The sequence below is a fragment of the Aquarana catesbeiana genome, linkage group LG03, assembly GCF_042186555.1.
Source record: "Aquarana catesbeiana isolate 2022-GZ linkage group LG03, ASM4218655v1, whole genome shotgun sequence".
NCBI lineage: Eukaryota > Metazoa > Chordata > Amphibia > Anura > Ranidae > Aquarana > Aquarana catesbeiana.
In genome coordinates, this window is record NC_133326.1 from 661,869,400 (window position 1) to 661,886,338 (window position 16,939).

General features: G+C 41.8%; 1 protein-coding gene across 1 annotated transcript in view; it reads left to right on the forward strand.

Annotated features, from left to right (window-relative positions):
* Positions 1–5,745: 5,745 nt before the first annotated feature.
* Positions 5,746–16,939, forward strand: part of C3 (complement C3) — a 130,189-nt gene continuing 118,995 nt past the window's right edge. The window contains exons 1-4 of the mRNA XM_073622812.1: positions 5,746–5,900; positions 12,892–13,078; positions 13,164–13,326; positions 15,664–15,734. Coding sequence (XP_073478913.1) covers positions 5,836–5,900; positions 12,892–13,078; positions 13,164–13,326; positions 15,664–15,734 — 486 coding nt within the window. The 5' untranslated portion in view covers positions 5,746–5,835. The remainder of the gene's footprint in view (positions 5,901–12,891; positions 13,079–13,163; positions 13,327–15,663; positions 15,735–16,939) is intronic.

Consider the following 16,939-nt stretch of genomic DNA (forward strand, 5'->3'; position numbering starts at 1 on the left):
CCTTTTTCGAAAGTAGACAATCCAAGCTATTTAATAAGAGGCTTGGCAAATTTTTTAAAGTTATTTTTTACATACTTTCACCAGTGCAGTACAGCATCATCATATAACTGATGTGGCGGTGTTTAGTGACACTGACTGGTGACAGTAAGAAAAAAAATTTTTATACTTTACTTTTTTTTTATTACATTTTTACTATTTTTTTTAACACGCTGTGACCAGAGCAATATAATATAGTAACACTGTACTGCTCTGGGGAAGTGATCAGGATTTTTTTTTTTATTTTATTTTTTTTTTATGTCTTATGTTTGCTTATAGCAGTTAATTACATTGCTATAAGCAAGCATTTTACTGAATGAAACTGAATCATTTAGTCTGTTTTGTTGTGTTTAGTTGTGATTGGTCAAAGCTAATCACATGGTACAAATGGGCTGTAATTAGCCCAGTCTGCTACCTTGTGATCAAATTGACCAATCACAGCTAGCTTGAAAGTAAGCCATCCATTGGGTACAACTGCCATGTGATTCGTCACGGCAGTCATATGGTATCGGCAGCGATTCGGTACTCTGATCAGTCATCGGATATGTCCCGTGGACACGTCCGGTGACAGATCGTACCGCTGCGCAGCCCCGCAGTCCCGCAATCGGCGCATCTTGACAGGATGTCAAATGCCATGCAGTCAGGGTAACTAAACCACTGTTCAGCCATCATTTTTCTATAGGCCGGGTGTGAAGTGGTTAAAGTGTATATAAAGTCAAGACTTTATTTTTTTTTAAGTGTCTAGACCCTTGTTAGACATTTTTGTGGTCTGTGTCCAATTTGAAGAGATTTGCCTTTACTTTTTGACTTGGAGACACAAAATACAAAGAAAAATCCCTTCAAAGTGAAGGGAAATCAGCTCTAAGTCTAAGGGTATGTGAACCCTAAGGTGGGTTCACATATATATGCGAATTGGATGTGGGCTTCCCCGCATCCAATTTGCTTGTCAGGCGAGTGTGACCAGCTCTCAATGGAGCCAGTTCACACATGTCCCGGGCGTTCAAGGTTTGCGTTCAAACGGGGGCCTGTACATCTTCGTTTCCTGTTCAGGTACAAATTCAGGTAAAAATTCAGACCTGATTCCCACCTGAACTGATGAAATACTCACCTTAGAATGAGGCCTCGACATCTGATCCTGGTCCACGCCGAGGGAGCTGACATGTTCCCTCTGCATTTCTTCCTGGTATTGCATCACTCCCACGTATGCACGCTGGAGTCTTTTTCCCAGCAAGGTCTGCCGGACCTTCAGCCATGCCTTCACAGCACACGTGCCGCTGACTTTAGCGGCTGCATGCAAAGTAAATATTTCCTAAACCATACAGGTTTAGGAGATATTAATTTTACCTACAGGTAAGCCTTATTATAGGCTTATCTGTAGGTAAAAGTTAAAAAAGGGGTATACAACCGCTTTAATGAACAGAGATTCATTTGTTTTTTATGAAAAAGATGAGAAAATGCCAAGGGACACACTTGACTAAATTTCTGAAGTTTAACAAACGCTCCTATAGCGTTAGTATGGGCATTAGACTGGCATCAATGAGCGTTAGTATGGGCATTAGACTGGCATCAATGAGCTTTAGTATGGGCATTAGACTGTCGTCAATGAGCTTTAGTATGGGCATTACCCTGTCATCAATAAACTTTAGTATTGGCATTAGACTGGTGTCAATGAGCTTTAGTATGGGCATTAGACTGTGGTCAATGAGCTTTAGTATGGACATTAGACTTGCGTTAATGAGCTTTAGTATGGGCATTAGACTAGCGTCAATGAGCTTTAGTATGGGCATTAGACTGGCATCAATGAGCTTTAGTATGGGCATTAGACTGGCATCAATGAGCTTTAGTATGGGTATTAGACTGTCGTCAATGAGCTTTAGTATGGGCATTAGGCTGTCGTCAGTGAGCTTTAGTAGGGGCATTAGACTAGCGTCAATGAGCTTTAGTATGGTCAAAGTCTTTAATAAATCTCGTCACATTTCTTGAAACAATGTTCACTTCTTCAGGAGAGGTGAGAACTTGTAAAGGTAGTGTAAAGTAAGTGTTAAAACAAAAATCGGGTAGGAGACGGATGCTGTTTCAAATACTCGGAATGCAACAGGACAGTACAACCCGGCAACATCAGCTCGGAACCGGGAGCTGTGAGAGGAAACCGACCGCCCTAAACAAAGGCACACAGCAAACCAAAGGGAGGATGGCTTTGCTGGCATAAGAGAGTGTCAATGTAATTTCCAGATCAACAAGGATGTCCACCAGCCAGGAGGGATGCAGCAAGGAGATAATCATTCATTTTATATTGCGTGTGAAATTGTCTGTTTTGAAATGTTTAGTATTTACCTTGGCTGAGGCATTATTCAATACCCACCAGGATTTTTTATAAAGAAAATCTGTCATGGATGTCATAGTTGACCTCATACCAAAAATATTAGCTGCCTGGCTGTCTTACAGATACTCGGGATCCAGTTATGTCCAGAGCAAGAGTGCAGCAAGTAAAAGAGCTGTGGACTTTTTCATTTTGTTGAGTTATTAAATTACTTAAATAAGAGACTCCTCAGGGGAGCTTTGCAATTATGCAACTAGCATTTTCCAAAGGAAAGGCCTGCAGTGGTATCCTAAGTATTTCTTGCCTGAGGCTTTTCCTCTGAAATTGGACATTTGGAGGTCTAACACTTTACTGAATAAGGCTGTATTAGTCCTATTTAGTAAATCAACGACAAGTCCAAACATGATGGGGAAATTCAGTATTAAAGAACAACCAGTCAGGTTACGTTCCTAAATGTCAGATTAAATTGTCAGATATTAATTGCTCTTCCTTGGAGTAAATAAACCGAATTTCCTGGTTTGTAGTAGTCCAGACAAATGATCCTAAATTTAAACATTTTTACTTTGATTTGCTTTTCGATAACACTTACATACAGATACATTGGGGGACATTTATGAATGCAGTATGCAAATGTGTGCAAAACATTCACAGTACATACTTTTCCTGTGACCCAAAAAGACAAAATTTAGGTAAAGAGGTAAAGTCCAACTAGACTGCTGTAAGTGCAGGCAGGGACAGGGGAGCTCATCCCAGCGCCAAGATGCAGCAATGTCAAAGGAAAAGATCCATAAACTATACATCATGAAGCAGACCCATGTGCACAAAGTTAGATGAATGGCAGCCTCAGCCTGGACTCCAGCCAGGCCACACCCCCAACACATTTCACTCTGCCCCTTGGACCTTAATAATGGGGATCCTATGATTAAGCTCCAAGGGGTGGAGCAAAATATGTTGGAGGTGTGGCTTGGCTGGAGTCCAGGCTGAGGCTGCCATTCATCTCACTTCATGCACATGGGTCTGTTTCATGATGTGCGGTGTATGGGTCTTTTCCTTTGACATACTTTTCCTGCTGTGGCTGTAAAATCTTTGTTTTTACACATTAACATGTAATACAGTAGGTATCAATTGCACTGAATGTCGTTGAATTCCCAAATCAGTATAGGTTTTCCAAAGATAGAGCACAACAGAAGTTGTCACCTTTCAAGTGCTCTGTCTTTAAAGCCTTAGGAGAAGAAGTTGCTGCTCTGACACAATAACCTGTAAATGTCAGCTTGAGCTATTGAGTTCTTTAAACAATGGGCAAAACAGATAGAATAGCATGAAATACATAAAAATAATGATCATAATAAATAAAGAACTTGGAAAAATTAAAATAAAAAAACATGCAAAATCACTCTTTGCTCCTTTAGGAGGGGTTGATTTACTAAAACTAGAGCACTCAGAATCTGGTGCAGCTGTGCATGGTAGCCAATCAGCTCCTAACTTCAGCTTGTTCATTTAAGCTTTGACAAAATATAAAACTGGAAGCTGATTGGTTTCTGTGCAGAGCTGCTCCAGGTATTGCAGTCTCCAGTTTTAGTAAATCAACCCCATTGACTGTCAAATTTGGCATTATCTCAAAAGTTAAATAGCATTAAACCCAAAGCCGAAAAATATGATATATTACAGATTACTAATCATTATATGTGGTGGGTGCCTTGTTTTTCTTTTTTAGGCTTTATTCCAGTGGTGGCCTGTGGTAATTTTTTTTAGGGGGGCGGCAAACAGTACCACCCCCATCCCATCCCCCCGTGGGGCGGTCGGCAGCCGGATCTGGTGCACTAATCCCATCTATGCAGTGCTTCACCGGCGGCTTCCCTTGCTCATCGGTGGCAGCGGTGACAGCTTTTCCTTCCTCTGCTTTCCATGGGCATTGGCGGCTTCTGTTTCCTTCCTCCTCCTCGGCAGCCAATCAGGAGTCTTCTTTTTTCGACCAATGGGAAAACGGGTCTCAGACCTGCTTCTGATTGGCCGGATTGAGGATCAGTGTTACAATATCGAATATTCATTTACTGTTGTAACACCTGGGTGGGCTCATGGCGCAATGCTTTGTGCTCTGAGCCCACCCTATTTAGAAGTCTAATAGAGTCTATGACTCTAATCAGGTGCTTCAAAAAAACACCTCCCCGCCGCTGTAATTCAAGCGCCCGGCTCTCCCTACACCCTCAGGGAAAGTGGTCACCTCCGACAACCAACCCACAACCTGGGGACTCGAAGTTCCAGAAGTCTTCCAACATGACCACCCTCCTTCCTCACCAATACCTCAATCATTGACACCCCGACCAAGAGCACCCAGCTCATGACTTCAGCCACAGACCTAGTGTACTTTTTACAGTATAAAGTGGTGTATGTTGATCATATGTCCACTTAATCTCCTCTTCTCAAGAGAGAATAAATTCAGTTCCTCTAATCATTCCTTATAGTTGAGCTCTTCCAAGCCTTTTAGGGCTGGTTCATACGTGTCGAAGTCCAGTGCATTTTTAATCTGCATGAAAAATGCATGCACAGTGTTTTTCATGTATTCCAATGGCCCTAGTACATACCAGTGCAGTTAATTCCAATGTAGTCAACAAGAGTAGAACATTCTGCATTTTGTCTGTATGGAACACATCTGGAACATGGCAAAACATGTCCTGAACTGAGATGAAAAAAAAAGGGGGCAAAAAACTCACCAGAGCGCATAACAAAATGCATCAAAAACTCATGCAGAAATGCATTTGGAATGCAGAAATTGTGTGAACTGGCCCTCAGGGGACAGTTTGTAGTTTCTCAATGAATGCAAAGTGTTCTCTGATCGGACGAAATAGAGCATTGATGCGGTGATGTCATTATCTCCTCCTCCTCCAATCAGAAAACACTTTGCATCCACTGAAAAAATACTAAGCGTTCTCTAAATGGGGCCCATGCAAAGTAGGTGACCTCCTGTCTTCAGTAAGCAGCAGGGTAGCTGCTTGACACGGGACCCGGAAGCTAGTGGCAATCCTTTTAGTAGCGGTGCCTACTATAGTGATTTCCAGCTTTCACGGAGGTCCCACAGGTAAGGCAAATACATGCATTTAATGCTGTTAGCGTGATCAATGTAACTATTTGAAAATAATAATTGCTCAACTTCAGCTTTAAACCTGATTATCTTTGCTTGCAACCTCAACAAAAGGACAATGGAAACCTTTGCCACTTTGAGGTTTTTGAGAAGCTCACTGTGTGTTTCTGTAATGGTTCAGGACAAAGGTGGAATCCTAAATGTGTCCATGTCTATCAGTTAGGTCTGAAGGACACACAATCCCTGTGTACCTATTGTGTAATGAGTTCAGCATTTACTGGAAATTACAGAATTTGGAAATGCCTGGGACTCCTCCTGCTGTCTGAATCTCTGCCCTGGGCTCTGTCCACCCCTTGGCCAGTATAAAAGTAACTTTCTAGCAGGCAGTACACAACTGGTGATGATGGGGTGCAGAGCTGTGTGCCTCCTCCTGCTGGCCCTTCTGGCCGGAGCCTATGCACAACCGTAAGTACACAACAGGATTACAACACCTTTAATACTATTTGTGAGCTTATTAACAAATACAATGCCGATGCAAATATTCTCTGTAGCTGTAAGAGATCAGTTTGTTGTTTGGCAGCCTTTCTCTTCTGTTACATTTGCAGTCTGAAATAGAATCATTTAAATTCTCTTATTCCAGTGTGAATATAGACATTCATTTATGTTGATTTTTTTTTCTTTTGTGAAGCATGTTAAATAACGCCGACAAGATTGCAATAATGCTGCTACTTCTGCTGTGATAGTATAAATAACATTTGAAATGAACCACTTCAATACTGGTCACTTTATCCCCACGCCCAGGCAATTTTTCAGCTTTGAATGACAATTGCGCGGTCATGCAACACTGTACCAAACTAAATTTGTATCATTTTTTTTAACAAATAGAGCTTCCATTTGGTAGTATTTAATCACCACCGGGTTTTTTATTTTTTGCTAAATAAACAGAAAAAGACTGAAGATATATTTAGATATATTTAGTCCAAAATGTATTCTGTTACATTTGTAACTGTACTGTCTGCCTTCATGTTGTAAAGTGCTGCACAAACTGTTGGCGCTATATAAATCCTGTATAATATTAATAATAATAAATAAATAATAATAATATTATTTAGTCTGTAGGAAAGTTAAATAGTTCACAAATTATGGTATATATATATATATATATATATATATATATATATATATATATATATATATATATATATATATACAATATATGAAAATTGATCAATCTCATTTCTTGAGACTCGAAAACACCAGCACAGTATAATTATCCCCCAAATGACCCCTTTTTCGAAAGTAGACAATCCAAGCTATTTAATAAGAGGCTTGGCAAATTTTTTAAAGTTATTTTTTACATACTTTCACCAGTGCAGTACAGCATCATCATATAACTGATGTGGCGGTGTTTAGTGACACTGACTGGTGACAGTAAGAAAAAAAATTTTTATACTTTACTTTTTTTTTATTACATTTTTACTATTTTTTTTAACACGCTGTGACCAGAGCAATATAATATAGTAACACTGTACTGCTCTGGGGAAGTGATCAGGATTTTTTTTTTTATTTTATTTTTTTTTTATGTCTTATGTTTGCTTATAGCAGTTAATTACATTGCTATAAGCAAGCATTTTACTGAATGAAACTGAATCATTTAGTCTGTTTTGTTGTGTTTAGTTGTGATTGGTCAAAGCTAATCACATGGTACAAATGGGCTGTAATTAGCCCAGTCTGCTACCTTGTGATCAAATTGACCAATCACAGCTAGCTTGAAAGTAAGCCATCCATTGGGTACAACTGCCATGTGATTCGTCACGGCAGTCATATGGTATCGGCAGCGATTCGGTACTCTGATCAGTCATCGGATATGTCCCGTGGACACGTCCGGTGACAGATCGTACCGCTGCGCAGCCCCGCAGTCCCGCAATCGGCGCATCTTGACAGGATGTCAAATGCCATGCAGTCAGGGTAACTAAACCACTGTTCAGCCATCATTTTTCTATAGGCCGGGTGTGAAGTGGTTAAAGTGTATATAAAGTCAAGACTTTATTTTTTTTTAAGTGTCTAGACCCTTGTTAGACATTTTTGTGGTCTGTGTCCAATTTGAAGAGATTTGCCTTTACTTTTTGACTTGGAGACACAAAATACAAAGAAAAATCCCTTCAAAGTGAAGGGAAATCAGCTCTAAGTCTAAGGGTATGTGAACCCTAAGGTGGGTTCACATATATATGCGAATTGGATGTGGGCTTCCCCGCATCCAATTTGCTTGTCAGGCGAGTGTGACCAGCTCTCAATGGAGCCAGTTCACACATGTCCCGGGCGTTCAAGGTTTGCGTTCAAACGGGGGCCTGTACATCTTCGTTTCCTGTTCAGGTACAAATTCAGGTAAAAATTCAGACCTGATTCCCACCTGAACTGATGAAATACTCACCTTAGAATGAGGCCTCGACATCTGATCCTGGTCCACGCCGAGGGAGCTGACATGTTCCCTCTGCATTTCTTCCTGGTATTGCATCACTCCCACGTATGCACGCTGGAGTCTTTTTCCCAGCAAGGTCTGCCGGACCTTCAGCCATGCCTTCACAGCACACGTGCCGCTGACTTTAGCGGCTGCATGCAAAGTAAATATTTCCTAAACCATACAGGTTTAGGAGATATTAATTTTACCTACAGGTAAGCCTTATTATAGGCTTATCTGTAGGTAAAAGTTAAAAAAGGGGTATACAACCGCTTTAATGAACAGAGATTCATTTGTTTTTTATGAAAAAGATGAGAAAATGCCAAGGGACACACTTGACTAAATTTCTGAAGTTTAACAAACGCTCCTATAGCGTTAGTATGGGCATTAGACTGGCATCAATGAGCGTTAGTATGGGCATTAGACTGGCATCAATGAGCTTTAGTATGGGCATTAGACTGTCGTCAATGAGCTTTAGTATGGGCATTACCCTGTCATCAATAAACTTTAGTATTGGCATTAGACTGGTGTCAATGAGCTTTAGTATGGGCATTAGACTGTGGTCAATGAGCTTTAGTATGGACATTAGACTTGCGTTAATGAGCTTTAGTATGGGCATTAGACTAGCGTCAATGAGCTTTAGTATGGGCATTAGACTGGCATCAATGAGCTTTAGTATGGGCATTAGACTGGCATCAATGAGCTTTAGTATGGGTATTAGACTGTCGTCAATGAGCTTTAGTATGGGCATTAGGCTGTCGTCAGTGAGCTTTAGTAGGGGCATTAGACTAGCGTCAATGAGCTTTAGTATGGTCAAAGTCTTTAATAAATCTCGTCACATTTCTTGAAACAATGTTCACTTCTTCAGGAGAGGTGAGAACTTGTAAAGGTAGTGTAAAGTAAGTGTTAAAACAAAAATCGGGTAGGAGACGGATGCTGTTTCAAATACTCGGAATGCAACAGGACAGTACAACCCGGCAACATCAGCTCGGAACCGGGAGCTGTGAGAGGAAACCGACCGCCCTAAACAAAGGCACACAGCAAACCAAAGGGAGGATGGCTTTGCTGGCATAAGAGAGTGTCAATGTAATTTCCAGATCAACAAGGATGTCCACCAGCCAGGAGGGATGCAGCAAGGAGATAATCATTCATTTTATATTGCGTGTGAAATTGTCTGTTTTGAAATGTTTAGTATTTACCTTGGCTGAGGCATTATTCAATACCCACCAGGATTTTTTATAAAGAAAATCTGTCATGGATGTCATAGTTGACCTCATACCAAAAATATTAGCTGCCTGGCTGTCTTACAGATACTCGGGATCCAGTTATGTCCAGAGCAAGAGTGCAGCAAGTAAAAGAGCTGTGGACTTTTTCATTTTGTTGAGTTATTAAATTACTTAAATAAGAGACTCCTCAGGGGAGCTTTGCAATTATGCAACTAGCATTTTCCAAAGGAAAGGCCTGCAGTGGTATCCTAAGTATTTCTTGCCTGAGGCTTTTCCTCTGAAATTGGACATTTGGAGGTCTAACACTTTACTGAATAAGGCTGTATTAGTCCTATTTAGTAAATCAACGACAAGTCCAAACATGATGGGGAAATTCAGTATTAAAGAACAACCAGTCAGGTTACGTTCCTAAATGTCAGATTAAATTGTCAGATATTAATTGCTCTTCCTTGGAGTAAATAAACCGAATTTCCTGGTTTGTAGTAGTCCAGACAAATGATCCTAAATTTAAACATTTTTACTTTGATTTGCTTTTCGATAACACTTACATACAGATACATTGGGGGACATTTATGAATGCAGTATGCAAATGTGTGCAAAACATTCACAGTACATACTTTTCCTGTGACCCAAAAAGACAAAATTTAGGTAAAGAGGTAAAGTCCAACTAGACTGCTGTAAGTGCAGGCAGGGACAGGGGAGCTCATCCCAGCGCCAAGATGCAGCAATGTCAAAGGAAAAGATCCATAAACTATACATCATGAAGCAGACCCATGTGCACAAAGTTAGATGAATGGCAGCCTCAGCCTGGACTCCAGCCAGGCCACACCCCCAACACATTTCACTCTGCCCCTTGGACCTTAATAATGGGGATCCTATGATTAAGCTCCAAGGGGTGGAGCAAAATATGTTGGAGGTGTGGCTTGGCTGGAGTCCAGGCTGAGGCTGCCATTCATCTCACTTCATGCACATGGGTCTGTTTCATGATGTGCGGTGTATGGGTCTTTTCCTTTGACATACTTTTCCTGCTGTGGCTGTAAAATCTTTGTTTTTACACATTAACATGTAATACAGTAGGTATCAATTGCACTGAATGTCGTTGAATTCCCAAATCAGTATAGGTTTTCCAAAGATAGAGCACAACAGAAGTTGTCACCTTTCAAGTGCTCTGTCCTTAAAGCCTTAGGAGAAGAAGTTGCTGCTCTGACACAATAACCTGTAAATGTCAGCTTGAGCTATTGAGTTCTTTAAACAATGGGCAAAACAGATAGAATAGCATGAAATACATAAAAATAATGATCATAATAAATAAAGAACTTGGAAAAATTAAAATAAAAAAACATGCAAAATCACTCTTTGCTCCTTTAGGAGGGGTTGATTTACTAAAACTAGAGCACTCAGAATCTGGTGCAGCTGTGCATGGTAGCCAATCAGCTCCTAACTTCAGCTTGTTCATTTAAGCTTTGACAAAATATAAAACTGGAAGCTGATTGGTTTCTGTGCAGAGCTGCTCCAGGTATTGCAGTCTCCAGTTTTAGTAAATCAACCCCATTGACTGTCAAATTTGGCATTATCTCAAAAGTTAAATAGCATTAAACCCAAAGCCGAAAAATATGATATATTACAGATTACTAATCATTATATGTGGTGGGTGCCTTGTTTTTCTTTTTTAGGCTTTATTCCAGTGGTGGCCTGTGGTAATTTTTTTTAGGGGGGCGGCAAACAGTACCACCCCCATCCCATCCCCCCGTGGGGCGGTCGGCAGCCGGATCTGGTGCACTAATCCCATCTATGCAGTGCTTCACCGGCGGCTTCCCTTGCTCATCGGTGGCAGCGGTGACAGCTTTTCCTTCCTCTGCTTTCCATGGGCATTGGCGGCTTCTGTTTCCTTCCTCCTCCTCGGCAGCCAATCAGGAGTCTTCTTTTTTCGACCAATGGGAAAACGGGTCTCAGACCTGCTTCTGATTGGCCGGATTGAGGATCAGTGTTACAATATCGAATATTCATTTACTGTTGTAACACCTGGGTGGGCTCATGGCGCAATGCTTTGTGCTCTGAGCCCACCCTATTTAGAAGTCTAATAGAGTCTATGACTCTAATCAGGTGCTTCAAAAAAACACCTCCCCGCCGCTGTAATTCAAGCGCCCGGCGTCCTGAAAGGGGTCGGATACATGAATAGGGGGTGGCCACGGCGACCAAGGATAGATTCATGTTATGCATGAATCTATCTATTATTCATATAGGGGGTGGTGTGTATAGAGGGGGCGGCGCCTGGGCGCCCCTAATGGATGGGTAGCCACTGTTTTTCTCTCTGTTTTCACCTGGTGATCTGGCCAGTAACACACCTCCTATATTAGAATGCCCCCACTCTGGATGAAGGAGCACAGGGGGGACCTTTGGACAGAGGCATTGTTGGTCTGGGGGGAGGGGAGTTTAACAAATTAAAGCCAGCTAATACTCTAAATTCAGTTACAGCAAACAGTTTGTAAGCATTATAAGCGCCCCTGTAAGATGTAAATAGTTTGTCTCAACTCTGTAGCTGCCACATCTACAGAACAGCTTGTTCTGTTGAAAAACATCAGACTTACTGGCCAGATCACTAGATGAAAATAAAAGGAAAGAAAGCCTTAAAAAAGAAAACTAATGTAACCCACACAGCTAAGAATGTGTAAGCTGCAGTAAAATAAATGTTTGGGTTTAAAATAAATTTTAGGTTTAACCCCTTTCCACCTCCCACCTCCCCGCCCTTTAAGGGTTCTAAAAGAGGCAGGCATTCGGGTCATGTAACCACTGTGATTAACTGTAACAGAGGTCCCATCATCAGTAAGCTGTATGCATCGGGAGCTTTCCAGGACCCACCAGCTACCGTGCTGAGAGCACGTAGGGAGCGTGCTCTCAGCGCGGTAAGTGGTTTATTCAGGGCCGCATATATGTCGCGGCTCAGGTGATAAAGTTCACACGCCGAGAGGCTGCATATATGTGTGTGGCCGATGTGAAGAGGCTAAGGTTTTATCTAATGGCTGTTCCAATAGTGCAATAGTGGATAGTGCATGTTAATATCTATGAAGGAGGGAGGAGATAAATGGGCAGAAATTCCCGGTACTTGACAATAAAAGTGAAAAAAAAAACTAAAGTGTGATCCACAATTAACTATTTTTACCCTCTCTCTATATTTGAACCCCCCTGGTATCTTTGATAGCAGGTATGAAAATAATGGAAATGCAATGTCACCAGAACAGGAAGAACAGGTACACTTTGCCTGGTACACTTTGCTCAAATTGCCTGGGCCCCTTCCTCCTTTTACAAACCACCTATTGTTAGTTGGTATAAAATGTACCCGAAAAGAGATTAAAAGTTACATTTATACCTACATTACTCCTTTCTTCAGCATTCCTGAGTGTGACTTCACCCTCCTTTTAGGAAGATTCTTGGATAATTCAGAGCAGATAAAGTCTCGCAAGAAGATATTCCAGCCCATTGAAAGAGCATCTTCCTATGAGACCTGGCTGATCTGTATTTTCCAGGATCTAGCAGGAAAGAGTGTGATGTCATCCTCACCTTGGCACCATGGACAGAAGATAGGAGAAGGTAAGTATAAATGTGAACTTTTTTCTTGATAGGTACATTTTACACCTACTAATAGTAGGTGATTTGTGAATTGGGATGGAGCCTAGGCAGTGTAAGCGGACCATGCATTTTACAACAAGGTCCTCTTTACGTTATTCCATAAGAAAAGTTTTGATGTTATACCTTTATTTATGTCCTTTGACAGATGTATGCTCATTACTCCAAATATTCTGCACTTGGAGAGTGAGGAGACCATAGTGGTGGATGGACAGACCCGGGCATTTGATGCTGATGTGGAAATTCAGGACTTCCCCAAGAGAAGGTTAAGTTTGGCCAAGCAAAAAGTCTCCATTAACAGTGACAACAAATTTCTTGGCAAAGCAGTAGTGACGGTAAATATTTAGTTCATAGGAAAATCCAGAAGAGGCATCATCTTACCAAACTTTGAATTTGAATTTTCTTGTGTGATCTTCACAGATTCCCTCTAAGGACCTGCTGAAGGACCGCAATGAAAAACAATTTGTGTACATTACAGTAAGGTCTTCAGTGTGTAGTCTAGAGAAGGTTGTAATGCTTGGACACCAGAGCGGATATGTCTTTATACAGACAGACAAGACCATCTATACTCCAGGATCTACAGGTAACCCACAGACCGACAAACCTTTGAACTCTATACAACTGTAATTTTTATTGTCTATATATAATACATGTATGGTTGTTTAGGTATTTTTGTGTCATCCAAAAGTGGAATGAAGCCAGTGTTAGAGGACCACACGAAAAGCTAATATTTCAGTTCTAAGTCACCAATGATGGGTTGGATCATCCCTAAGATTACTTAGAGACATGTGACAGTTGGATACACAAACAAACCATGTTGTTGGTTGGCCAAAACCGAGGGAAGGTTATACAATAAAAATCTGAGCCTTCCCTGCTCAATCAAAAACTAGAAAAGAAAGTAATGCCACTTTACATCCCATTATATAGCCTATTAGTCTGCCATCAAAGAAATGAGGAAAATAGCTCCCAATGCTCTCAAGAATATGTGTCTGTGCCCCTCTTTCCACTACATTGTTGTGGCAAAGCAATGGATGCCCTGATTAATATATGCAATAGTAAAAAAGGAGTGTCCGGTGTCCAAAATAATATAAGTCTATTTTATTGAGAGTAGCAACAAGTACATCAAACCAACATGTTTCGAAAGGGTGACTCTCCCTGCTTCAGGGCTGTTGCTGCACACTATTCAAATGGGAATGATTCTCATGCAGGTTATATATTTTTCAGATGTCAGACAAAAGACTGACAGAGTGTCAGCTGAGATTGCAAGGGCAGCTATTTTTTTTTTTTTACTGAAAAGTGGGTTAGTTAAAGGAATTGTAAAGGTTCTATTTTTTTTCTTTAAAAAAACAAACATGTCATGCTTACCTCCGCTGTGCAGTTGGTTATGCACAGAGTGGTCCCCGATCCTCTTCTTCTGGGGTCCCTCTGTGGAGCTCCTGGCTCCTCCTTTTCTTGAATGCCCTGCCGGAGAAGCGCTCTCCTTCGTGGACACCCATGCGGTCACGCTCCCGTGTCCTGCTGCTGCGTCCGTAGACAGAGACAGCAGGTCTTGCCTCCGCCCCCCCCCCCAGTGCCCGCATCATTGGATTTGATTGAGAGCAGCGGGAGCCAATGGCTGCGCTGCTATCAATCTATCCAGTCAGGACACAAGACACCGGCCGGAGTTGGTGTGCTCGTTCCCATCTCGGGTATTACGGGGCTCAGGTAAGTATAACGGGGGCTCAGGGACGCTGCTGCAGCACAGGAGGTTTTTCACCTTAATGCATAGAATGCATTAAGGTGAAAAACGGCGAGGGTTTACAACCCCTTTAATGCGGAACTATAGTCCCACCGCACTTGCCATAATATGCAATTATGTGCATCATACATGCACATTATGGCAGACTCCCTGACTGTTTGTACTTCTTCAGCTTAGACAGATCACAGCTCTCCTATACTGTCCCTTATTGTTTGGTTTGCCACCAACTTCTCCTGTTTTTTTTCCAGGTTCTCATTTGATCTCTTCGGCCATTAAATGGTTTACAGATGCTAATGCCCTGTACACAGGGTCGGATTTTCCGACGGAAAATGTGTGATAGGACCTTGTTGTCGGAAATTCCGACCGTGTGGGGGCTCCATCACACATTTTCCATCGGATTTTCCGACACACAAAAATCCGTTGTCGGAAATTCCGATCGTGTGTACACAAATCCGACGCACAAAGTGTCACGCATGCTCAGAATAAATAAAGAGATGAAAGCTATTGGCTACTGCCCCGTTTATAGTCCAGATGTACGTGTTTTACGTCACCGCGTTCAGAATGATCGGATTTTCCGACAACTTTGTGTAACCGTGTGTATGCAAGACAAGTTTGAGCCAACATCCTAGGATTTTGTTGTCGGAATGTCGGATCAATGTCCGAACTTGTGTATGGGGCATAAGAGTGTACAGGTCCCTGTAAGACAATGGTATAATGTGCTAGTATGCATTGCAAATACTTGCACTAGAATGAAGCCCTGTCACCGCTAAAGGCGCTTCCATCTTCACCCGGTCTTCCTTCTAGGTTTGCGTTCTCCGGCCGTCTGATTTGCGGTGCCGCGATGATGTCACTCCTGCGCATGCACACGGGAGTCACGGACCGCGGCACGAAGCTCTGAAGGGATGGCATGGGTTTGCTGTCCCTTCACAGCGAATGTGCTAGCCACGTCACCGGCTGTGTGCAGTGTGAATATCTCCTGAACCGTGCAAGGTTAGGAGGTATTCACTGTACCTACAGGTAAGCCATATTATAGGCTTACCTGTACAAGTTCAAAAAAAGGGTTTACTTCCACTTCAAAGTTTTGCTTATATTGAGATGAATTGTGTGGCCTTTTTACATACACTTTAAGCTTAGTATAAAAGTTAGCTTCTCACTAATCATTTTGTGTCCTTCTTTCCATAGTTCTCTACCGCATCTTTTCGATGAATTATAAAATGTCCCCGATAAACAAAGCTGTCATTGTGGAATTTTTGGTAAGTGTTAACTCTCCTTTGCAATCAAGAGTCTAGTACAGGGTAGAAAAAAAATAAAATTACCCAAAACATTTTTTTTGGGCCAATTACCAAGTGCCAGTGCTGTCATATGGGAGGAAGGGTGGGTAGTCATGTGCTCTCTATACCACAAAGTACGGGGTATTTCTCGCCCCAAATGGCAGAAAGGAGTAGGAGAGGTAGCGAGGGAAAAGATACTGTATGTGCAGCTGCAAACAAATGACCTTCAATCACCTGTTTCCATCTAAAAATGACCAGCATGGAGGCTTGGAAGTTTGGAGTGGTCAACCTCCATTTTTACAGGAAGAGTAAAATTTGCATGGAACTTAAGATGCCTGAATTTTCTAATCATTATGAAATGCATTTTCTTTGCTGAAGGTAATCCTTGGCACCACTTCAGCCCCGGAAGATTTGGCTGCTGAATGACCGGCCTTTTTTGCGAGTCGACACTGCGTCGCTTTAACTGACAATTGCGTGGTCGTGTGATGCTACACCCAAACAAAATTGATGTCCTTTTTTTCCCACAAATAGAGCTTTCTTTTGGTGGTATTTGATCACCTCTGCGGTTTTTATTTTTTGCGCTATATACAAAAAAAGAGCGACAATTTTGAAAAAAAAGGCAATATTTTGTACTTTTTGCTCTAATAAATATCCCCATTTTTTTTTTAAAAAAAGCTAATTTTTTCTCAGTTTAGGCCGATATGTATTCTTCTACATATTTCTGGTAAAAAAAACCCCGCGATCTGTCACTCCTCTCAGAAAAGAACAGGGATTTGTGTGTTTACACACACACTTCCGTGTTCTGCCTCTCATGCCCGCGATCGGTCGTGGCCGGCGATCATTGCGACCGTCGGCCACGAGCATCAGCATCCCCGCAGTGCAGCGGAAAGCGCCTCCGGCGGTGCACCTGCTATCCCGATCCCACGAGCCGTCGTGTAGCTACGGCGGCTTGCAGGATCGTGCCGACCTGCCGCTGCAAAATGACAGCGGCTGGTCGGCAAGCGGTTAAGCATGTTTTAAAGCAATATTAAGCCCAAAAGCAAAAAAGAATAAAAATTATTTATTATATTGCAGCTTACCAATTCTTAGATCTGATGGCTGCATTCCTTTCCTATTTTTAGGATTTCTTTCTTTTACTTTATCTTGGTGATCCTGTCAGTAAGTCTGTTCTTTTTCAACAGAACAAG